Below are 26649 nucleotides of genomic sequence, written 5' to 3' on the forward strand. Positions count from 1 at the left end.
GGGACTTTAATGGCATTCCAAACACATAGCCTTTTCAGCTATAACAGCTTCCACTCTCCTGGGAAGCCTTTCTGGAAGATTCTGGAGTGATTCTGTGGGAAATTTTGCCCATTTATGTAGCAGAGTGTTTGTGAGGTCAGGCACTGATGTTGAACCAAAAGGCCTGACTCACAGTCCCCATTCCAGTTCATCCCAAAGGTGTTGGATGGGGTTGAGGTCAAGTTCTTCCACCCCAAACTCATCCAACCATGTCTTTATAGAACTGTGCTTCGTGTACTGGTGCACAGTCATGCTGGAATAGAAAAAGGTCTTCCCCCAAATGATTTCCCTTCACTGAAAATAAGGGACAAGCCCAACCCCTGAAAAAGAGCCCCACACCACACTAGAATTCAATGATAATGTTGTCTCAATACTTTTGTCTATATAGTGTATTTCTCCCCTTCATATGCACTGCATGTTTGTCAGTCTCTAAGTACAAGACCAATTTAACCTCAACAGCCCTCTGCAAATTGGTTGTAAAGGAAGTGATGGTGTGCCAGTTGTCCTGAAGGCTTCCACAACCAAGTTACGTACATTTTGAAGCCCAGCCCAAAGTCATGACAATGCAGAAATGTGCATTTCCGAGAAAATTCACAGTGTTACAAGAATGTGGTACTTATCACTGCTGCTCTGAGGTGCGAGTGTTTCTCTAATGCAACAATCACAGAATCAAAGATTAATGGACTGTGAGATGGCTATAATTCTCTTGCAGACAAGAACTGAACCTGTCTGCAGCTTCTTAGCCACTGAACACTGGGACTTTGTGTGTCCCAGTGTTCAGCCCCATACCAAAGGTTCAGGTTTTAGGCAAGGAGCCACGCTGTCTTGTTTAAAGTGTGTATTTATAGCTAATTTATATGACGGCTAATTGCTATGAGGTTTTTCTGACTTTTGATATGATGTGGATATAATTTGTTTGATAAAGTTCTATAAAATTGAGTAATTTGATCATGCGTTTCTACCTTTATTGATTCACTACTTAATTAAGGCAAAAGTAATGTTTGTTATATCTGACAGAGCAAATTGCAAATTTATACTATAATTTTTTTTGTATTAGACAGGTTCGCAAGTGTAGAATTTTACAGCATTTCAGAATTTCTGTACTTCTCTGAGAGTGGTTTTCTCCTAGTACATAATGAAATATGAAATGTGTAACGCATTAATTGTGTAATGAACTACTCATCTGCATATCAGTCTTAACTTTCCTTAGAATGGTTGCATCACAACTGTCATATATATACATTTTAAACAGTATCCTCCATTCTGCACTTATCACCGTTGTTTTCTCAATGATTTCCTTTGGGCAAAGGCTATGATGGTTTACAAAGATACTAAGTCACCGATTGTGAAGTAAACTGTAAGCAGCCTCATGAGGAGATGAGAGTAAGTCACAAGGTTATTTTAGGGGATGGGGTGAAAAGGAGAATACAGGGGTAGGAGGAAGACGAGATGATGAAATGGTGACAGCGAGGACAAACAGATACTGATGTCTAATGATCCCCTTGCCTCTTCAGCTGCATGAGAAAAAGGCAGGAGCACAAAGCTGATTTGGGAAAGCAGCCATTTTGAAGGTGGCTTTTCATGGCTGAGATGAAACGGAGAACAAAACGCTGATTCATTCTGCACATCTGCATAGTATCATGCAAATTCTCTTTCAGCACCACCCCAAGGTTAGAGATAAAGAGTTTTCTTTTACCCTGATCACACTGAATGTGTCTGAGGCTGCCACAGTAAAATGAAGGCACCACAGGGAAGGAAATCAAAGGCTCTGCTGATGGTGATTAGTGACTTTTCACCAGAGGAAAAAAATCTTCCCTGCATCAGCTGCTGTAACAAAAAGTTCTTCTATATTTTGCGTATGCATCATTTAGCTGACTTACCCCCAGAGTGTGACCTGGTTACTGGGTTCAGCTCCTTCTCGGTGACAGTACAGTTGTTACTGTGATTAAACCTCAGGCCTCACAGCTCTACAATTGAAAAACATTCACAATCAGACAAAGTGAGAGATCTTCCAGGCACTGTGGTACTGCTTGTCTATACCTACCTAATTTAATTTTCACTTGTTTTACCCCCACCCGTTCCTGTCTGGAAACAAATCTCAGCTCGAGAACCGTTGAGTTTTTAGATTCATTGATAGGATCTCAAGCTGTGGCCGTGGATGAGAGGGGGCTCAGTTTGTGGGCCTTAAAATTTCTTCTCTGCCCTCTGTGGATGATGTGCTTTTTCTGGTTTCATCAGGTCATAAATGTAGAGCGGTGTCTCCCTTCAGGTAAGAAATGAAGTTGCTGCCCAAAATGAAAGTGTTCTAGTATCTTTGGGTCATTTTAACAAGTGTAGGTAAAATGGTTAGTGCGATTGACAGGTGAATTGATGCTGCATCTGCAGTAATGTGGGTGTTTTACTGGGCCACTGTTGGGAGGAGAAAGTTGAGTAAAACTGTTGTTCCTTCACATCAAAAGCAGCCAGTTGAGATCTGAGGATGGATAACTACTGGACACCTCCCTGTGGAGGCCTTCTGGCCAGGTCCCATTGTTAGGAAACTCGGAGGAGACCCAGAACATGCTGGCTAGGGAACAGCTTATGATCTCCCCCAGGAGGAGCTTTAAGATATCACTGACAAGAGGGACATCTGGACTACCTTACCTAGCCTGCACGTATAAAGAGCAGAGGCAGAATTTGATGAAGTCTGAGTTGTCAATCATTTTCCAAACACAGTGTGTGCTGGTCAGAGTCGAGAACCTACTCTTACCTAAGTGGTGGGCATCAAAATCTTTACAGCACTGTTAGCCAGTTTCCTTTATATAAGTCTTACTTGTTTCAGCGAGTTGTGAGATGGTACTTTTGCACATGGAACACACCGTGGCTGAGTAAATGCACCACTACCAATAACAGGGAATTCCAAACCAGTGTACTTCTCATTACATTAGTGTCCTCAGATGATGTACCAGTTGTTCGTCCGTCGTAGCATTCTTTCCCACATCAGGGGTCTGAATCAGTCTGTCAGTGGCCATTTTAGTAGCTTGGCTAGCAACACCTGTACTGCTGCCCATACCCTGACCGTTGTAGATTAGGTTATCTTCACTATCTGACCTTCGGCTGGTGGCAGCAGTTGATGTCTTCACTTTTGATGTTTTCACTCAGTGACCAAAATGAGCATCGCTCATCTAGACAATGAGGTTTGGTCTTCTGGTAATGTGTACCAGATGAGCAGAGTTACTATTGTTCTGTAAATGTAAATGAGTTAAGTATGGGAAAAAAAACTATACTCAAGTATAGTAGTAGCAGAATACTTAGTTGAAACCTGTAGTAGCCATTGATCTCTGTTAAAATTGGCTTTAACATGCACCATTCTACAGAGTTTAACATTGGACAGATTGCACTTCAGCTTTCCACCAGCAGATGTCAGCATTGTCCACATCCCTCAGTGCTATCAGCTCTGCTTTTCTCCCACAGGAAAAAGGGAGGGTACTCAGCTTAGATAAGTGCACACCACCACTCCTCGAGCTCCAGCTCTTCTGAGGGACACACTATGTAAATACTGGGGTGGGGCTAGATAACTGCTGACCTTGGCGAGCTCATGACAGCAGCTTATCAGCCAAACAAGTCTGAGGTGGGAAAATCCTTGAGGGATACTGAGAGGAGGGAACGTTTAACATTTGCTTCCGAGCTGCCTGCTGTGGTTAGATCATCGCTGACAAGTGGATCTCCAGGAGCAGTGCGTATACTCCATTTCTCTGTCCCTGCTGCTCTCTCTGTGCCACCCAGGGCGAATGAGTCAAACGGCAGCTGGCACGGAGCCTTGGAGTATTAGATTCGATTCTTTCATGTTTTTCAAGGAATGGCCACTCAAACATAATGTGTCATAAAGAAAAAAACGAGAAAGCTTTTTCATCATGTTTTAACAGAGCTTGTGGCAAAAAAAATGTTGTTACTGGAGTAGTACAGTATTGTTTAACATAAAACACTTGCATGTGACCCTAATGGCCAATAAAGCCACAGTCTGGAGGTGTGACTGACCATAGATTGTGTAATAGTGGGTGAAGACACTGTGATGATGGACCATGGTTCTGAATCTTTGAGTTTGACATGATGGCCACCAACGTGTTGGTTTTTGAAAACGGAAGTGACCATATTTGGATGAGAGCGTGGAGCTGGGAGGATACATTTAGCTAGATCTCTATCCTGACTGGATCTGACACGGTGTGATGCGACTTGTCACTAAAGAAGACAACATTCCGATGACCACAAAATACCCTCAAAGGTCCTGTGTCCCTTCCCCTGACCGGTCAGAGCTGTTTTGGCAGCACAAAGGGGACCTACATTACTACTAAGCAGGTGGTTTTAATGTTGTAGCCGATCAGTATATACTCATTCGGTTTACTGAGGTAATAAATCAAGAGAGAAGTGATGTCATTTTCTCATAAGATGATTTGCCCCGATTAGAAACAGTGCGTATTTAAGGTACTTCCTGACTGGCTTAATTTTTCAGGCCTGGAAGACTGGGTGTGTGGATCCTGGATGTGTTATGAATATTCTGGCTACTCTTGTCAGCTTTGACTACTACAGACAACTGGCTGACAAAAATCTTTATTTTAGCAGATGACTCACAAATGTTATTATAAATGTTATTATATGATCCATTAAGACAGTTGAGAACAAATAAAAAAGAAAAACGAAAATGCTGCTAACACAGAAGTATAAGTTACTGCATGAATACTTTACAGGTTGCTTTGACATTACCCAGTCCAATGTCTTTTATGCGGTGCTTTTCACTAATACAGTCTGTCGTTGATGGTATAGCCGGTGCTCCGTGTATCAGTTTTTCACCAGTTCTGCACAGCTTTTGAAAAATGTCAAGTATATCAAGCTCTAATTAATGATGCAGATGAATGACATTTTACTTTTGATTGCCTGTCTTGCTTTATTTGCACCACCCAGCTCCCAGAGGAATAACTGTGCTGCTGTCCTGCTCATCAGCTTTCATGTATGCAACAAGTCGTTGATGTGAAGTAGTACTCTGAGCCCAGTCCATTTTACACGTATAACCAAACAAATCAGTTGGAAGTAAATTTGACATAAAGTCAAATAATCACTTGGGCCTGTTAATCTTTTGGCTGTGTCAGCAGCAAGCCAACACTGTGTCGCCTCCACAACATGTATGCTACTGCTGTAGCAGGCACACACTGCATCACAAAATCTTTAACATGCCCATAGGCTTTACTTTCCTCACGAATGCAATAACAACCATACTGATGTGATAAGATACATTTTGACTAAATTAGTTAAGTTTGACCAAACTGATGAATGATGTTTGACTTAGTGCTGGACAGAGGACATACTTCAGCTACTATCTTCACTGGCTTTTGTTTTAATCCAATCTGACTTTGTATTCGGGGAAAAAGGTCCCTTAAATATCTGCAGAGGTTGAACAGACGGCACACAGCAGCCATCATGGCTTACCACATTACTGTGAATGAGAAGATGGTGAAGAGGAGCTGGTCTCAGTGCTGTGTTTGGGTAGAAAATAAAAAAATAGTTGCTGATAATTATTGCCAATATGTGACAAAAAAGGCTTCTGTTCTGTTTTCAGTTTCAAAAGTTAGTGGTATTACCAAATTTACTTTTGTTAACGCTTTTCATAATAAAAAAGCGGCCAATTTATTTACCAGAGGAAAAGCAGGAAAAATCCTGTCTGTCTGGATTGATGTGAAAATCACAGCTTCAACACCATCCAAGAGAATATTCAGTTCAGAAAACAGTTCAGTCAATTGATTGACTGAACTTAGATGTTCAATCATTTTTTTCCAAATAATGAATGGTTTGTTTGTTAATTATTAAGTGCAATTACCAAATATTGCTTGTTTCTTACTCCAAATGTTTTATACCGTTGTAAACTAAATATGTCTGTTGATGAAGGTCGATGAAGTTAAGGGGTCTGGAGGACTGAACATTACTGACTCTGCTTTCTCCATGCACAGCCTTTAGAATAAGGAAAATCTTGCTTCATGCTGGAGTGAGTGTCTTTTGTTTTGGTTTTGTGCTTTTTTTGTGCACCTTTGGATTTGTTGCACAAATAAATCAAATCATTCATCATCATAAGAGAACAAGAACGTACTGGAGAAAAGCTGTGGAGGCTAGAATTGATTTGAGCTGTTTGTATTAGGCTTGGTCTGTGATGGATTTTTAGGTCCAGCAGGTGTCAAACCTCTGCCGTTAGATGTTCATAAGTGAGATGAGTATCTGTCTAAAAGGAAGGAAACACGCACGGTTCTATTTTTCTGAAACCTCCAGGCACAAACCAACACAGACATAAAAAAACCCCTCTGTGCAGTACCGAATAACAAATACACAACACACGAATATTAATATACACCACCCAAATATGCTGTCAATGGTAAAATGTACAGAAAGCTGATGTATACTGGTGATGGAGTTGCTGACATACCGACACAGCCAGTTCCAGTTATTAATACAAGTGAGGTAATACCTTCCTGCTTCTCCTCTGCGTGTCTGAAAAGAAAAATGTGTCCAATAAACATAAACAAGTCCATTTACTAAATATCAGTATATCATAATTTAACTTCAGAAGTTTAATTAAATAGTCCATACAAGATTAAACAAATACGAAATGGGATTTACTGATTTGCGAGTTAGTATTTCTAGCATTTCGTTCTGCCCTGCATCTCTGATGTGTGCTGAATGACAATTAAAGGAATGTTGAATCTTGGATCTCAAAGCGCAAAATGACTGACGTTGTGTTTAAAGATGTAAGTAATTCACTCTGTGCCAGCTTTGTGTAAAGTAAGCAGGATTTGGAAGAGGTGGGTGTGATCGTCGCAAAATATCGATCACTGATGAGGTGGAAGAAATGAATTACATCTCTGCTATAAGAATATTTTGTATACTTGTGTATTTTTGAGCAGCCTATTTTCAGAAATCAGTAGTTTAGCTTTTTGTATTTTATTATATTTATTTTTTTCATGTTTTGACTGTGATTAAATTAGGAACACATCTCTGACGTGTTAAAATCTGACTGGATGGAGTTAAGTCCCTATTGTTTTTCCTTAATAATAATAATGAACAACAAATCTGAGTTGAAATCAGATATAAACTGTAGTTGAACACATTCAATGTCTAATAATTGAATGTATTCCTTCCTGTATGGTGGAAACTCTGTGGTCACAATTGCACTTCAGCTGTGAATGCACCACCATGAGTGATTCACAGTCGCTGGTTTGCCGCTGTTAAATGTCTAAACTTAAGTAATCTCAACATTAACCAGGGCAGACTTGTTTCATTATGACATATTAGTTAGTGAAGTTTATTTTGATAGCATACTACATGCATGTACAACTTAATGGGCTATTTTTTTGTTCTATATTAAGCCTCTGGAATATGCACACGAACACATTTAATGATTATTAAATATAATCATTTATTTGTTTCCTCTGATTGTTGCACATCCCAGGATCCTGAGGTCTGAGCCTGTATTCTATTAAGGGTCAAATCAGTTCGTATTAACGGCTCTGCGAGTGCTAGACAGACACAAGTGCGAAGAAGACTAGTGCCTGATGAAAAATTTCAAGTTCTACACACTAAGGTTCCCAAGCCGAATATAAATATGACCTAGACCTAGAGCAATAGGTCACCGGGACAAACCTGAGAATTACTGCATATATTAATCAAATTTCAAATGTACGGCAGACATTTATTAAGATGGGAGATAAGTTTCCACTTTCTCCCACTGTACAAAAGTGAGACCAAAATATCTCAGAAAGGACTGCTGCTCTCCTGTGCTGGTGATGTTGTTCAGAGCCAGAGTCTATGCAGTAGTGATTGAGTTGTGGAGTCATGGGATTAAATTCCCACCCATACACCTGTCTGAACCAATCATGAACAGCCCTCAGCTGTTCAGCTTATCAAATAACTAATTTAGACAAAACTTATCTGCAAAATAACACTTGAACATACATCTGCTTGATAAGAATGATCTAAAATGACAGAAACCATCTTTGGGAAACGATCAATCAATCAATATGTTTTGCCCTCACTGTTGGTGAGATTGGGCAGCACGGTGGTGTATTGGATAGCACTGTTGGGTGGGTTTTCTCCGGGTACTCCGGCTTCCTCCCACAATCCCTAAAAACATCCACATTAGGTTAATTGGCTCCTCTACATTGCCCCTAGGTGGGAGTGTGTGTGTGAGTGGTTGTTTGTCTTTGTGTGTTGGCCCTGCGATTGACTGGCGATCAGGCCAGGGTGAACCCCACCTCTCGCCTGTAGTCAGCTGGGATAGGCTCCAGCCACCCGCGACCCTGACGGATGAGCGGTATAGAAAATGGATGGATGGATGTGGGTTAGATCTCATGTCAGTGCTCAGACCTAACATCTGAACTTCTGCACCAAATCAGGAAACCATAACAACATGAATAGTTTGCATGAGTTTATCCTGTAACGTACATGAGACATGCGGGTACACTACAATGTGGATGCCACAGTGCATGCTGCGTGGCGATAGATTCATGAACATGAATCTCATTTCATGTGTAATCCTTCACTGTTAGTGGTGTCACTGTGTTTTACATTCTCTTCTACGATGATTCTCTTGTTTCCACATTACCACCTTACAGATAACAGTTATTAAGAGTACATGCAGTTAGGCTGTGAGTGATGATGTTTGCACAATTGGTGACTGTCTTCCCAATGTGAGTGCAATTAGTAGAGTGAATTAAGTTCAAGAGTGGACTTTCCATTAGTGGGAACTGATGGTAAACCCCTGACTGTGGTTATTCATGTTGTGCAAATGAGTTGCACTCTTGTATTGTATGTGAGTACATCTACATCAAACAAGTGATCTGTTACATTTCAAATTATCAGTTTACTCTACTCTGGTAAAATGGCTTCCTTTGACTGAATACATTCGGTGGGATTCATGATGACTCAACTTGAAACTATTTACCTTGACTCAAAGTTATTTTTTTTCTTCACTTTTTTAAGTTACATTTTCAATGTAGGACTTGTACTAAGGTATTTTTAAACTTTTGGTAGTGCTACATTTATTTAAGACCTGAGTACTTCTACTATCAAGATCAGAAATCTTAAAACAACATCCTTTGCAAAACAGATAGCAGTAGTCGCAGTTGCAAATGATTTGTAATTAAAACATTCACATGTAGGTTATGACCTGGGTCCAACTCCAACACAAGGCTGCATTCAGATCAAATCAGGTGTTGTGGCAAAACTGCCAGCCTTCTCATTCAGTTACACTCAGTGCAGATAGTGAACAAAGGCTGAAGTGGTGCAGCCCATAGGGGTTGGGGATAAAAAAAAAAAATGTTGATACAGACAATAAGAAAAGCAACCAGAAAACCAGAAAAGCAACCTAATGTAATGCTGGTGTGGCCAATAATTATGGCCTACTACTGTAATACTTATAATTGAAGTTGGTTGTTTGTTTTAAGAGAGAAACAGATACTGCCCTGTAGGCCACAAACTGACAAACATTCAGAGGTCTGTAAAATTGCTCTTAATTTCTGAATTGCTTTTTCTTGGTGCATTCTTCATGCTCCCAGGAGCCTGCACCAGCAGGGGAAGAGAAATACTCTTGCAAACTTGTTGTGGATGAAGGAAAAACCTCTCTGGAAGAGTTGTCGCACCCAAGCTGAGAAACCAGGTGATATCCAGGCAGAGTTCACAGACCAAATGATGATACTCTCCCAACTGTGTCCTCCCACACTGCTGCCACAAAACCCTGCACTCATCACCACAACACCCTATTAGGTGTATCTGGAGTGCAGCCACGGCGTGATTTATTTGTGAAATTCAACACATCTCTGAAGTTTAACATTTAAATGGATAAGTTACTGACCAGAAGTAATCCAGCCACATTAAATTCAGGTTAATATCACTGCTGATCATCACTGGATGTTTCACAAAGCTTCATTTAAAAACATTTAATTGATGATTGTTTGCTTTCAGGTCAGGATGTGGCAGTATTTTACTCAGCTGCAGAGGCAACACAATGTCACACACTGTTAACATTATAATGTAAAGTATTGCACTAAGAAAGATGACCTTAAATATTGTTGTTATGTATTGCAGTTTTAACCTCATGTTAACTTCATGAATATCACCACAATAAGTTCCACACAGTGCAGTAGTATTACCGTATGTGGACTTTCTGATGTACTGGATACAAATATGGATAACATGAGAGCTCATGAGAAGTGAAGCCAAAACATTTTGTTTGTCCCCTGGTGGCTGACTACAGTATAGGTCATAAACCCTCCCCTCCACGTTAGCAGGTGTTTTGTAATGTTCCATCTGAGTTAGTACAAATTTTCATCTCAGCACCTGCTTGTTGTAGTCACCTGCACTCTGTCCTTTTGCCTCCTGAGCCTGTCAGCTGTGGGACCCAAACGCTACAGGCAGCTGTGGCGAACTGGGTTAATCAGCAGACCCATTGGCTTTTTTTACAGAAAAACTGGCAGTGTTTCCAGTCAGAACTACCAGAGCGAGTGAGCCTGACGCTACTTGACTTTCTAATGTCTGGTATTAAATCTAAAGTTCTGATCTGATCATGGGACACTGTTGTTCTTGTCATTCTGTGAGTTGGGGGGTGACAGAGATCCTCCTGCAACTCTGCTGTATTGGTTCTCTTTAGTCACTCTGGGATGGAGATTTTGCACATGGACTGGTTCTCCTTTTCATTCTTTTGAAAGTCAAATGTTCCCAAACTGGCAGAATTGCACCGATCAGGCAATGGCCCACAATGTTTACAATGCAGTGTTCTGCGGGAAGTCTTGGGTTCCTTCGCCTCCCGCTAGCTGGGCAGTGTACCCTGTCACATTTCAAAGACAACTCTAGAATCTGTGGAATTCACTGGAATAAGTTGAATCCACCCTCCAAACAAGTGGGGTCTCCCACTTGGAGGTGGATCCTTTGGCTCCCTCAATATGCAGGATCCATAGGATCTAACATTCTGATGCTGGTGACCGAGGTTGGAAGTGTGAGTCAAAGGACATCCACATTATTACAGGACCCAAGGTTTACCCACTGAACATTCCATTGTAATGATATGATTATTTTTATTCACTTCACCTGTCAGTGGTTTTAATGTTGTGGGTGATTGATGTACATTTTAGTTTGCAACCAGAACAGCTTGCATTGTTTCTTTCTTTAAAAACAACAAAACAGACTGCGCATTATGTGTGTGACGTCACCCATGCTTGTGGTGTTTGCTCACCATCCCCTGTGTTTGGCTTGTCGATAGAGAGATATTTCATTTTTGTGGGTATCATGTGCATCTACAGATGTGCTTAGGCGACGATAACTGAATTGGTATGATGAGGAAAAGTTGGATCCGTGCATTTCAGCTTCAAAATTCTGTTCTCATATCAAGAAATATGAATTTAGTATGAATAAATGTCATATTTAAGCAGCTGGTTAGCAAAATGCTCATTAGTTCATAGTGCTATTGTAAATTCTACTGTCTGTAGTGAAGTGGGTGTATATATGTATGTATGTGTGTGTACTGTGTAGTCACATGAACAGTAGCTCTGCTGATCCTTACTGATACTGCGTGTCCACTGGCTTGTGGCAGAGTGTTTCTGCACTTCATGTGGCACTGAGGCACAATTACTGAGGCATGACAATAAAATGCGGAGCATGAAATTAACTGTGGCTCACAGTGAAAAATCCCCCCCCCCTCAAAAGCATCATAACCACCTCTCCTTCTCTCATCCCTTCTTCATTTTTTTTCTCATTTGACACTGAGTCCCATATTTTTGTTATTCCTCTCATATCACAGTGAAAGAAAACAGCAGCATCACAGAAGCACAGTAACAGCTTACCTCTACACTCGGCCGTAAGAGATAACAAACAGCTTGTATTTTTCCCACCTTGTTGTATTGCTGTTGAGCTGTGTTAAAATAAATGACATTTTTAATACACGAAGCAGCAGAGGGGCCTGTGTTGAGCCTCAGTCTATTTAGATACTATACATTCTATATCGTTGTATTAAGTGCTGGAGGATTTCTTGTGAATGGCTTTGCTAACTCTTTGGGCTTTGCTGCTATAATACTGTATGTGCAGACAAGGCCTATTGACTACATGGGCTAAATCTGCACACAAACACACACATCCACACACAGCCCCCCCCTCCTCCCCTGTGACAGGCGGCTAGATGAGCCTCAGTGAGCTGAGTAACGAGCTAATCATGAGCATCCCAATAATAAATAGGCCTTGTTCATAGTCCACTAATCCCAGTCATTTAGCCCTGGTGTGGCAGCAGAAATCAATTACTGCAGCTGGGCTCCCAGTATAGGACCATGCTCTCTGCTGTCCAGCTGCACATGACACACTCACACCTTTGACCCCTGTTGCGCAATGAGACATATTATTCATCTGTTGTTATACGTTTTAATGTCAATTAAGTTAAGAAATCAGGGAATCAAAAGCCCACCTTGCACTGTAAATACACAAAATTCAATTTACCTGTCATGGTTGCCACTAATACATTTGCCACTGGAGGTTTATTGTAAGTATTATTTGACAAAATCGCAACCAATTTCTATTTCAAAATAAAACATTGTTAGCAAATTTTTTCCAAGTGTATAAAGGGCAAGCACAAAACATATGTAATTGGTTCACCCTGTCCCTAATAACCTCATTTTATACACTGAGTATTGTATTATTCTCTTCCAACTAGAGGTGCACTCATTACAATTGGATTTTGGAAGTGTGACCTGCCGATAGCGATTTTTGCCATTCCCGATTTTCTTTCTTAGAACTATAATTGACAGCAAAAAAAAAAAAAACAACTTTTCTTCAATACAAAATTTTGCTTTCATAATTAAAGAAATTGTTAAACTTTACAATTTCCTCTCAAACTAAAGCAGCTAAAAAGAGGAAAAATAACAATTAACTGAAAATGAGCTATACACTCAACTTCAGGTTCAGATGTAGCTCTGATGAACTTGTTGTGTTAATATGAGTTATTGCCCATCGCTGTGCGTATGACGTGTGGTGCACTTATAAAATAGGCCAACTTGGAATTGGAGACAAAGAAACTCTAATATATGAAGAATTCCCCCTCTCTTGAACTTCCGGTTATGTAAGGGGTGCTTGCAAGGTAGTCCAAAATGAACGGGGGCTTACAGAGCTGTCTTCCTAAAATGTAACTTTTAAGGTTTTAAAATTTTTTTCTGCCAATTTTCTTAATGTTTTCGGTATAAGCTGTAGAGACAATAGATACAGTTCCATTAAATCAGATCTTCCCAGCTTCTTTGCGATGAAATACCTTTCTGTATAATTATTTAGGTATTTGCGGCATATGCCCCAGTTTACGGCATTCGCCATTTTGGTTTCACACATCAATCAAGCACCAAGTTTTTGTTTTGTTTTAATCATGTTTCTAACGTCTGCTGTAGCTATCGTTAGGAAAATGCAACCGGGCGATAATACACAAGACTGAAATGATATTATTGTGGTTATGTTCACGTAGCAATAATTACGAAATTATCCCACCGTAATGTAACGCTGCTTGTCATAACTCTTTAACTGAACAATCAGCATACCTTAGCAGAATGCTAGTGCTTCATTTGAATTCTATTGTATATTCAGATTATATGTTTGTTATCTTCAACCAAATACACCAACCAAATACACCAACCAAGAAAACTCATGTCTGAACAGGAGATATTTAAGGAAAGCACTGGTTATGATAGTACTCCTGGAGTTCATGATTATCGAATAATGCAGGACAATCAGTTTATATGTTTTTCTGTTCTATCCATTAAATTCTTGAGGAAATGCTGGAATAGGTACAGTATACTGTACATGACAGTACATTTATTTTTATTTTATTGTTTCAGTTCTGTTTGACATGGCTAATAGTAATAGGGATCACCTGTCACCTGTCAAAAGATTCTGCTTGAATTGACTGAATGACTATTCTTATTTTCATTTCGTTTTTGAAATGTTTTTATTGGATTCCACAAAATGTAATTTGTGGGAATGTCACTTAAAGTCAAGAAAGCATTTGAAAGATAGCCCTCCAAAAACACCTTAAATCTTGGGGCTTTTGTTATGTACTTTGTCAGGCAATTGTGGTGAAAGTGGACTTCCACACCAATGCTTCCTTCTTTTTCCTTCAAAAACAAAACCTGTTCCTTAGTTTTGTAGTCAAGCTATGGATTTCATCAGCGTATCCAGAGGTGGCTGTGGGCCCAGAGCTCTTTGATAAGTTATCCAGTAAGTGTGTTGTTCTGATTTTAACTAATATGAAAATTTGTAAACCTCAGACAAAGACTCACACATCCATTGTGATGTTGCACTCCAGGCTGGGCACCACTGGTCTAATCTAACGCATATTTCACAAACTGTTAAATTCTTCCTTTCATAATGGTGATTCAGAGTAATATAATGCAAATTTAATGGATGTTGTCAGTTTTTTTAAACCTCAGACAGTCAGTTGCGGATGCTCATAAAGTCATAAACATGAAAGTCTTTCCCATTTCTACCATCCACCCCATATGACGTGAATGTGCTGTAATGAAAGATGCTATCCAATTGCATTATGGGAATAGCTGGATGCAGTGTATTTATAGCTTCACCTATACAGGGAGAGAAAGTTAGAATATCTCGTCCTCTGCTGCACAGATTCTGGCTATTCTTTTAATAATCTGTCTCCCATGAGTCCCCTAATCTAATGACAGTGAGATAGTAAATCACTGCTGCACCCCTTTAAATTTGTATTAAATGATGAATGATCTTTATCTCAATTTCCTTTTCTCCTTTATTATCTCCATTGTGCCTTTGATAAAAGTGTTCCAGTTTTTTTTTTTTTTTAAAAAGCTTTTGATCTTACATCACACTTATATAAGTGCCTTAGAAATAAAGGTGTAACAACAAATATAATTTAACACACAGTCACATTTTTCAAATATGTGATGCTTTACTGAGAATTTGATACTTTCATGTAATTGCTGTTCTCTCTTGTGATAATGTGCAGACTTATGTAAACTGATTTTGACTGATTGCAGGTACATCATAGAATTACTGAATAATTTTGCAAAAAAAACCCCAAAAACACAATATATTTGTGCGCCTGTTTTATGGTTAGTTTGGTAGCATTGTCTGTCGAGCACACAATCAGAGAGCACAGAGTGAGGGTAGGAGTGATTCCTAGAAAACAATTTGCCATCTGTGCTTAATGGCATCGGAAGGCTGTCCACCGACCTGCACTACAGGGAGCTGGCCTCAAAGCCAACACTTTAATTACATACGTAAAGAGAGACAGAGTCAAAAAAAAAACAAAACAAAAAAAAAACCCAACAACAAAAAAAAACCCCTCAAAACCCCCAAAAGAACAGAAAGCGGAGCACTGCTTTGAAACATTCCTCATTAAAATGGTAGCGCTTTTTCCAAAGCTGAACAAGATATTTATGGATTGAAGCTAATGCACCAAGTTGTTTAACAAAGTTCATTTACATTTCTGTCTTAGTAACAGAAAATCTGAAAAAGATCAAGTTTCCCATGGCAACTGAATTTCAATTAGGGATAAACTGACTGCATATCTGTTATAAAAAATAATATATATATGTATATATTTATTTTTAAATATGCTACTTTGGCTATGATGCAGCATTTTTTTCTTTGTCCATACTGACAACTTACCATCCCACCCACAACACAATCTAACTGGTTACATGTCACAAGTAATAGCCTACTAGCTAGAATTATCAAATGAATATAATGAAGTAAAACATACAGTTCCGCTCCACCTTGTGGTGGAGCGGAAGTATAAAGTAGCAGAAAGTTGAAATACTTCAATAAAGTACAAGTCAGGTTTAATGGGCTGACACTCGGCAAAGTGTAGGGCTGTCTCTGTAACCTTCTCCACGCTTTTCTTTCTAATCCTGCATTTATATTTTATTTAAGCTTTCCCTTGTGAGATTTAATGTAAAAGAAAAACATAATTGAAAAAGTGGCCTTTGGATGTGCCACAGCTTAGAAATGTCTGTTCTGAGAAACTCTAAAGATCCATTCATCCATCCATTTTCTAAACCGCTTATCTGTGCAGGGTCACGGGGGATTCTATCTCAGCTGACATCTGGAAGTGGGGTACATCCTGGATTGGTCACCAGTCCATTGCAGTCCGAAACACTATAGATGTGCATCTCTATAGGTCTAGCTACTGATGGACGAATGCTATCTCTCATGCAGTGCATAGTAGTACTGACTGAGAGATGCCCCTACAATCTGTGTCTCTCTGTGTCCAAAGAAAAGAACTAAATTGTCAAATGACTTACTGATGAATAAAAAGCACTCTGGTCACTGTTGTCCTGCAAGAGGGTACTTCCAGCCAGTCCTTACTCCCTATTATCACTTATACATGTACATTGCCTCACTACAGTTAACCAGATAAGAAGAAACACTCAGACAATTAAACACATGACTGCGACTAAGTAAAATGAGCCATGAACCCTGTGGTGGGTGCATAATGGAATACACAGAGATGATATAGCTGCTGCCATGCTGTAAAGAGACCTGCGCAGTTTGACACACCATGTAGCATGCACACAAATTCTATGTTACTAAGCAACAGAGTGGATGTACTCACCTGTCTGAATGTCAGTCTGTGAGCCTTGTGCACCATGAAGTCCTCAGTCTGCTCTTGGATGTACTTCTTTGATTGACTGTTCTCAGAGCATATTATTACCAGTTCACTCAACCTCTCTGTCCCACAATAACCAGTCCACTTAGCCTCTCTGTCCCACTGTAACCAGCCCACTCAGCCTCTGTCCCACTGTAACCAGCCCACTCAGCCTCCCTGTTCCACTGTAACCAGCCCACTCAGCCTCCCTGTTCCACTGTAACCAGCCCACTCAGCCTCTGTCCCACTGTAACCAGCCCACTCAGCCTCCCTGTTCCACTGTAACCAGCCCACTCAGCCTCCCTGTTCCACTGTAACCAGCCCACTCAGCCTCTGTCCCACTGTAACCAGCCCACTCAGCCTCTGTCCCACTGTAACCAGCCCACTCAGCCTCTGTTCCACTGTAACCAGTCCACTGACCCTCTGTGTCCCACAGCAACCAGTCCACTCAGCCTCCCTGTCCCACTCCAACCAGCCCACTAAGCCTCTCTGTCCCACTATAACCAGTCCACAGACCCTCCCTGTCCCACTGTAACCATTCCATGCTGGAGGACCCACTGTGAGCAATTTTGTATTTAGCATTTTAGTATTTAGCATAGCCAAACCCAGCATCACCTGGTAGGCACATATGAGGGTATGTTTGATTATGAGTTACTTTAACATGCCCATCCAGTGGAGAATTAAATCACTCAGTGATTATTATAGATGTGACCTTTTTAATCTAGACTGACATATAATGATGCTAACCTCAACTCTATTATTGTCATCCTTGATTTAAGTGCATTCTCTGCAACAAGTTGAATGTAGCAAAGTACAATGTAAAAGTACTAAAAAGCTCTAAAAGTTACCACTTGTCATGGTGCATAATCATCTATTGGCTCATCATAACATTCTCAATCCTGAGGGAAGCTGTGTCATTACTTCTGAAAAGACTTGCTCACCTGTCTGTAGTACACACCCTGAATATGATTTACTTTCACATCAACCACATTTAATCATCAATTAGGCCTGTGAAAATCAGAGACTGCATCAAATCATATTTTTTTCCATCTGGAGAGCAGGAGAGATTAGTTTTCAAATAGTTTCTGTGCAAAATCACTTGAGTGAACACATGGCCACGCTACCAGGGGAAAAAGACAGACAGAACTCCTGGAGACCCTCCTCAGCCTACACCTCTCCACTAACTGCAACCCATATGTCGAGTAACAGCTGTATTCTGCTTTTGGGGGTTACACACAGTGTTTAAATTTGGTAAATGTGGACTGATGTTAATGGTGTGGTGTGAATCTGGATTTTCTCATGTGGTCTGAACATACAGACCTTCAAGACCAATGAGGTGTCTCAGTGGCTGAGACTGTTTATTTGATATATTTTGTGTTTTCACTGCAGAAAAATCACTGCACCACAATGAACAAGTAATAGGTTGAAGTCACTGGCTGATGCACAGTGACTTGCTACCCAAACTTTGCTGAGGTTGACCGTGTAACTCTGTGAGTGCTGTATTTACACCAGTGATCTGAACCAGTCTGATAGAAAAAAGTGTGCCTAGAAGTTAGGTGTTTTGAATTCGAAGTACTTACTATAGAGGACCGACTTTAGTGTTTTCACTGAAGTCCTCTCTGGAAACAGACCAGGCTAAGTGATAAGAGAGAGCGTCCCTTTTAGCTGCTGTAAGTTGTATTAGGTCTAATAAAGAGGCTGTTAGAAATCTTTGGTAACACTGGCTTCACTGATGGTTTATGATTCAGGCTTAATTTGGCTATTACACAGTAAGTCAGTGTTGAAATGGTGAAGTCTCCGAGGATCTTCTCACTGTATCCGGTTACCACATACTTTTGCTGCCCTGGTCCCTAATAATTCTTCTGACAAGCACAATATTTTTATTAAAACACAAAACCAACACAAAAGAGTTGACCCATGCTGTTAGTGTATTTTTCAACAAATCAGTTCTAATACCTCTGAGAATCACCTGACCTTCTTTAGGACCTGAAGTTATTTCTGTTCGAATAACAGAAAAAATCCATCACATACTGCAATGTTGATGTGTGGTTTTGGTTTTGGATATTTACTTTTAGCATAAGGATGATCTTCTGCACTCTGTGCTCCACCTTTGTTGACTGAACCCGAGGTTTACACACACACTAGAGTCATCTAGACTTGTTCATTGTGGGCTAGTGTCGGGGTACCTCTTTCATTTTATGTACAGGGAGGAACAAACGACATGTAAACCAAAACACAGTTTGAAGAACAAGAACAAGAACATTTTGCTACTTTATTTCATTATTCTCATACAGACTGATACATCTTTGCAAATGATTGCAGTTGTTGTCTCTCTTTTATTTATTCAGTCAGACAGTGACATTCATCAAACCAGGCACTAAGGCTGGTCATGCTGCCTTTCTCAGAGCAGCTGGGATGCTGGGAGTCATTCACAGCTGGGGGTGCCAAGCCTTCGAGGGCAGCCTTGACCTAGAGGTTGGAGAAGCGGCTTGTGATCGGAGGGTCACCGGTTCGATTCCCCCACTGGACGGGCAGGAAAAATTTGAGTGTGGGTGATTAATGTGAAAAATGCTGCCCCCCTCCATTAGCCGGCTGATGTGCTCTTGAGCAAGGCACTTAACCCCCCAATATGCTCCTCCTGTGTGTGTTTCACTGCATGTAATTTTCCGGGTGTTGCATGTGTGTGTTCAACTAAGGATGGATCAAATGCAGAAGACGAATTCAGTGTGTGTATGTAAAAATATATATACTGTCAATAAAGCTGATTCTTCTTCTAGGTCGGTCTATATACTGACGTCATACTAAATGTTGCGTGATTTTCATGTTTTTTTTTGTACTAATTTGAAAGGTGAACTTCTATTTCAGTTATTACCAACAGTTTGGCCTTTCAGCAGACAGTATATTTGAACACCAACAAACTGTATGCCAAAACTAACCACAACCACAAAAACTACAACATGGAACTTATGCATTGAAACTGCAACAAGATGAAGAGGTAGAGACAGTGCCTGGATGCAGGCTAGAGATGCAATCCGCAGTCAGTTTTTAATAATGCTGTGAGGACACGAACACTTCACAGAGGAGAGGAGCAAATAGATTCTGAAGCAATAATTGATTCTGAATCAAATTGTGTCACCAATAATTGAATCAGGGTTCATGATATGGAGGCCTATACATCTCATGAAGTTTGTTGTTGCCACTGTTTGTTCACACAAGACTGCATTTCTACAAGCTGAACTGAAAACTGCCCCTTTAGAATGAAAGTTAACTGTGAGAGACTGCTGCAGGTGAAAAGTTGATCCGTTTACATAACTACAATAAAAACATTGCAAGGTTCCTTTTTCCCTCTTTCAGATCTTTTCTATCTTCCCTCAATAGCCCATTTTGCCTTTTTTTTCCTCCCCACACTTCCTCCTTGCTTTATCCTGTCTCTCTAGCCTTTGCTTCCTTGTTCTTTCACGCTCTCTCATCCATTACACACCACCCACCAAAGCACACACACATGCACACCCACACACACACACACCCCTCCAGCCTTTTATTTACTGTCCTTGCCAACTGTGTGAAGAGGATGAGTGTAGGGATACCCAGAGGCATTCTGCACTGAGCTCCTGTGTCTCTGTGTTGTCCCACAAATTAACCTGTGTGTCTAATTCACTAACGGTCCATTTGATTGGATGGTGCATGTGTGGAGATGGTGGGTGGAGGCCAGCATCATCCTATCCCAGAGCAGCATACCCCTCAGGCTGTCAGTGAGCAGCATTGCCATGGTGATGTCATCTTCTAGCTGTGAGCCCGCCTCCATCAGACAAAGCATACTGATTAGTGGAACGGAGGAGAGGAGATGAGTGATGATGAATCTGATGATTAGGCTAGGAGCCTTGGGCAAACTGAAGCCAGATTTTCATTCTGATCTGCCCCAAAAAATCAGCTTCTAAACATCTTCTAACAGAAATAACTCTGACATGGCTTCAGGTGATCTGACTCTTTGAAGGCAGAGGATGTTTTGAATTGAAATTGCATATTTGTTGATTAGACAACTTATGTGAAACACGGCACGGTGAAAGACGGCTATTGTTAAGGCTGTTTTTATTACTGAAAATCTGGACATGATATACCAATCCTCAAACATGAGTTTCACGTGCTTGACAGAGGATAAAAAAAACTGAAAACTGAGACTACAAAGAAGTACATTTCTCTGCGCTTAAAAACAAAACATTCAGCGGACTGAAAATTGCTGCCATTTCAAACTGAATGATAAAACTAGTCATTGGCTTTTTCTGGAGGCATGTTATACAGCGGCACATTAGGGCCGTTTCTGAGAAAAAAGTCACAGTTTCCAAGAGAAAACCTTGAATATTACCGAATCTGTGAGAACAAAAAGGAATGGGGGGGGGGGGAAACAAAATGATATATTTTTTTTTTCTGAACCACGTTGTTTCACTTTGCAAGTTTGGATCAGCCTCATCACTTCAGAGATGCCACAGCTTGCCTGCAGTAGATGACCTAACCAAACTATAGGCTACTGTGCAGCAGGATGTGGCACTGAGGAAATGATTCATGATTTTAGTCCAGAATCGCTTTATTACTACAAGGAATCCGGACTTTGAAGAAATTGCCCATAACCAGCCTATACTTGAAAATATAAAATATTAATTTCTCCTAAATTTAGGACTTCAGTATCTCCTCTCTTAATATCCCAACATAGTTTTATACCATACCATGTTATGAAACAATGCAGTCATATCATCCACTTTAAGGTGATGACAAGATGAAAAAGTTTTATTAATATCCTGTTTGGTGGCATTATTATTAAATCTATTTACTCTCAGACATCCTTGCAGCTAGTAAATATGGCAAAAATTCTTAAAAATGTACCAAATCTTCAGTGTAGTTCTGCTGAAACAACAGACAGCAAACATAACTTGCAGATTTTGTTGCTTTTAATTAGAATTTGCCGACAACATATGATTACATGACACTAATCACAGAGTAGATTTCAAGTGAAGACTTTGACCTTTAACTTTAATTTTCTGATCAAGAGCTGAACTCTGTGAGAAATGTTTTACATTATTTGGTGCTTTTATTCCTTTTTTTTCCAGAAACATGAAGAAGGGAACATATTTTGGGTCAAATTTTGGATAAAACTATCTCTGACTACTATGCTGAATTAGGATTAAGCCTATCGGAAAATATTTCATGTTTCTGTATCGTCAAACAATCAGTCAGTATGCAAATCAGTTAAAATGAAAAGAATGAGGAGTCTGTTCCGTTTATTTTAAATTTTTAGAACCGCATCAAAACTGTAATATTCACATATGTCTGTTTTCCCATTTTTTCCCATTTCATTTTTTTAATTCCCAGTATTGTGAGCTTTAATTTGGAATTAAAACTTGATCACAGTTATGGATCTCAGTTCAGTTACGGTAGTTTTCTTTTCCCTGTGTGACTCTAACAAAACAATCCAACATGTTTTTGAATCATCCCTCAAATATTGTTGAAAAAAAAAATACAATTTGTTGAAATTATAACTTCCTCTGTATTTTTAAGTGATAGAGCATATTAATGTTTCAACCAATTATGTATAAAATGCATTACATTTGCTGTTCCTTACAGTCAGATGTGGCTGTGTGGCTCTGATGGTTCTGTGTGTATTTTAAAGCAGTAAGACTCATCTGGTAATCTCTTGCGACTTGTTTCTGTCATTGCTTTGTCATAATTGCCCAGATGACACTCATGTCAAATGGTCCTATGGGAACCTGCCTTGTGTGTGTGTGTGTGCTGGTCTGTATCCATGGTGTGTGTAGTGGGGGTTGTAGAGGTTAAGGGGAGCTAATTTCACGGCTTTTTATTTGCACTGGTCTCAGGAGAGGAGCTCTCTATAAGCATTATGACTTCCAGCTGGTTCAAATGGGACAGACGGGACTGCGTCCCTTCCCCCAATACACACACACATACACACCACAGATGCCAAGACACCATTCAGGGCCGTTACATAAGATAGCCATAGTCATTCATATGGATACATATCACACACACACGTAAGCACACACACCACAGAGGCCAAGACACTATTCAGGGCCCTTAACTAAGATAGTCATTCATATGGATACATATAATGTATTGTATTAGTGTTGTAGTTGTACCGCTTTTCAACTTTGCAGTACTTTTGCCCAATATAACAGGAATATTTTTACTCTATTGTTTTTTTTTGCCTCTGCTCTTGCTGAGAAGAGGCAAAAATAATGTCTGACTCACCAGCAGGCCCCAGTGCAAAAAGCCAGTGCCCTTGGTCTGCTAAACAAGATGAGATGACTACACTTTTGATTTAACTTTCTTCTAGCTGAAACACAAGTGACGTCATGTAAAAATATGAAATCGTTCACCTGCTAATTTTGATGTAGCAGCTGCTGATATCCTTCAACTCTTAGACTTTTGGTCAGAAATGTTTGTCCACATGGGTGTGGATAGATTTCTTATCAGATCATTTTCAGTTTATCACTGTAACATTTTAGATCACACTTACTTTAAATCATAAAGTGATTGAAGTGAATGTAACTTGTTTTCCATTGAATAAAATTTTACCATATGATCTGGTAGCTTAAAAACTTATTGTTGGTTATTAAATAAGCTACTAATTACTGGTACGACTGCAATCAAATTTTCTGTGGATTTTTATAATCTCTGGAGGAAAGCAGAGAAACCAGCGTTCAGTGTTTGTTGTTTATATATGACATATAAACAAAGTTATTTACATATATGTCAGAATGTCAACATTGCATATCTGATATCTCGTTTCAGAATGTCTTGACAGCACTAGTGCTTCCAAGATAATAAACCACACAGACTGTGACTCGGAGACTTTCCCAGCAGTGTAAATTTGTATCCTCAGTGTTTGTTTTTTTTTTCCCCTCTTTTCCATCAACTGTAGGTACATCTGCGGTCAGCGGAGCGTCTTCGAGACTTATGCTGTGCCAACCGGGGCACTTTCATCAAGGTAGGCCAGCACCTCGGTGCTCTGGACTACCTGCTGCCTGAGGAGTACACATCCACACTGAAGGTACTGCACAGCCGAGCTCCTCAGAGCAGCATGGAGGAGATTCAGCAGGTCATCAGAGAAGACCTCGGCAAGGAGGTGAGTCAGGCGAGAGAATGATGTTAACCAGTCGGATTTTGGCAGTGTGTTTTGTCTCAATTTGATAGAATAGAAGAAATGTTTTATGTAGAACAACTCATAAAATTTGTTTTGATATAATAGCTGTCAGAAATTTAGGTTTGTTTTTTGTTTTTTTTTTTATTGGCAGTAGGATTGAAACAATTAAACCCTCATCTGATTCAACTGTACAGTCTGTACAGTAGACTTAACCTTCATTCTTTAACAAAGAATCTTATGTACACTATATAGACAAAAGTATTGGGATGGGGCTGTTTTTCTGGGTTTGGGCTCAGGCCCTTACTTCCAGTGAAAAACGTTCATGCTTCAGCATACCAAGACATTTTGGACAATGCTAACACCAAACTCCCTGTTGGTGTAATGGTCCCAATACTTTTGTCTATATAGTGGAGCAAGAAAAGAGCATCTATTCTAGATATCAAACAGCATAAACTTTGAAAATCACTAAATCTTATATGTTTTTAGAATCACTCCAGATGTTTTTCGAGGTCTGCAGAGAAAGACAGAAATATTTTTTAACACATTTAATGTTGGGGATTAAAATCATCAGTTCAGCAAAGTAAACATCGAAGCACTTCAGAGGGATTCATGCATAGCTAAGACAAAATACATGCTGTAAAAATAATAATGTTAATGATAAATTATTATTGTTCTTTATGCATGAAAGTCATTAATCATCATATTTCTTGGCGCTCATATATAGTTTGATTGTTTGATATGAAGTCTATTTTGCGGGAGGCTCGCAGTTTATTGCCTCTCTCACTATCTGAGGGTAAGAATGCGTGTGTGTCCCTGTATGTGCGCTTTGCAGGGAGCAGAAACAAGGGCAAATAAAGCAGAAGTGGATATGTCTGACGTTCTGCCTTCATTTAATTTCATAACCGAGCCGCACTTCTGATGCAGCTGTTAATGCTGCTGTTAGTGCAGAGTGCAGGGCTTGCTCTCGAACTAGTTGTTATGACAGCCTTTTAGAGCCTGCTGGAGGCAAGGCAATTGTTCTGTTATTGTCAGATACAGTACATTGGTCTTCTCCCTCTGCCACACACTCCCCAGTGTTGTGTATATGTGTGTGTTGAAGAAATGGCTTCGGTTTAATTACTTGAGTACATTACATCAGCAAATATGGGAGCAGTGAACATGTTGCTCCCCATGTGACATAGACACAGTCAAGGCCAATCCTCAAATGTTCAATTTAGACAAAATGTGCCAAATTCTGTTATGCAACAATGTTAGGGATGGGTGATATTCTGATCTACACCATGAAACAAAATACATTTGTCAGCAGTCAGGGATGTTGCCATGCGGTTTATACCAAGGTTGCGGTCTGTTTCATATCTGCATGTATTGGCTTTTGAGAGTAGAGTTGCAAATCACTGAATTTGATGTAAAGATATTCTTTTGTGGCAGTATTAGATGTTACTATTATGGCACAAGAAAATGTAGTTAGTCTATATGTAACTGAAGGGGCACACAGGATCAATGCAGGAATTGGCATGGGGCTCTGATCTGATTTATGTGATAGACTGCAGTGGCAAATTACCACTTGCAGTCATATTTTTTTTGGTTTGTTTGTCTGTTTTTTTCTAGTTTTCTACTCAATACTGTACCTTGTTACTCCTCAGTCTCAATTGAAACTGTGAACAAAGAACATGCATGAGACATGTGACTTATTCCCCGCGGGTCATTTTCTAGCAGACAGACTCAATAATCTAGTGCAGTGTATCGCAGACTGGTTGATAGGCTTTCACACTGCATTGGTTTAAAGTTAAAGTAGTCCTTAGTAAGCAAATATTTGTTTTATCTTGGTGTTATTGTTCGCATCATCCACAAAAGTTAAGATGTGCAATTTAAAGATCAATAAATTCAAACTTGTAAAACTCTTCAGATTTATTTTTTTTTGTTGGTGCTTTGCGTTTTTTCATGAAACTAATGACTCGTTATAGCCACTGCCATTTCCTTTTTAGCAAGTCAGCAAACAAAATGTCATCCATTGGAAACGTCTCTTCCCCAAATCACTGCTTTGTTTCTTATATCAGCGGTCCCCAACCTTTTTTGCGCCATGGACCGGTTAAATATCAGACTGTATTTTCACGGACCGGTCTTTACAGTGTGGCGGATAAATACAACAAAATAAAATAAGACCAGCATAAAACTGGGGTATTTTTTTAAATATAACAATAAACGTGAATCCAATGTGTACTCTCAACTTTATTAGCAGCGTCTTCGTAACATCGCGCCAATAACATAACATTAGTAACATCCTCTCTGCCCTCAACGCTCTCTGGTCGCTATGGTAACGTTTAAACATGCCTTCAAAATAAGATACACAGCAAAAACAAAAAAAAAAAGTGCATGAAAAATTCAACTCACCATAACACTGAATCAGTGGGAGCTCTGAGCCTGTTTCTTTGTAACGAGATGGTCTCATCTAGAGCCTTTCCCCTTTCCAGAGACATTTGTTTATTACTCATTTTGCTAGCTTGTGGGTTTATTTTTAGCGGTAACGTATCACGTGAACGGGACAAGTGTCTTGACGTGTGTCAAGAGTAAGTCATAGACGGGTGTAGCGGAGAGAATCCGGTCATTTTTCAAAATAAAACATCGTTTTACAGACTCAGATAATCAATAAAACAGAAATAATGAAAGTTACTTATTCTTTCTGTGCGACCCGGTACCAAATGACCCATGGACCGGTAGCAGGCCGCGACCCAGGGGTTGGGGGCCCCTGTCTTATATGATGTATTTCCATGTCCGTCCTCATCAGAAAAATGGCAGCACG

General features: G+C 39.9%; 1 protein-coding gene across 2 annotated transcripts in view; it reads left to right on the plus strand.

The window, feature by feature from the left end:
• Nucleotides 1–26649, plus strand: part of adck1 (aarF domain containing kinase 1) — a 75991-nt gene that overhangs the window by 9680 nt on the left and 39662 nt on the right. For both annotated transcript variants that reach the window (XM_046412358.1, XM_046412360.1), the window contains exon 5: nucleotides 23628–23831. In XM_046412358.1, the coding sequence (XP_046268314.1) occupies nucleotides 23628–23831 (204 nt within the window). The remainder of the gene's footprint in view (nucleotides 1–23627; nucleotides 23832–26649) is intronic.

Source organism: Scatophagus argus, chromosome 15 (assembly GCF_020382885.2).
Source record: "Scatophagus argus isolate fScaArg1 chromosome 15, fScaArg1.pri, whole genome shotgun sequence".
NCBI classification, from domain to species: domain Eukaryota; kingdom Metazoa; phylum Chordata; class Actinopteri; family Scatophagidae; genus Scatophagus; species Scatophagus argus.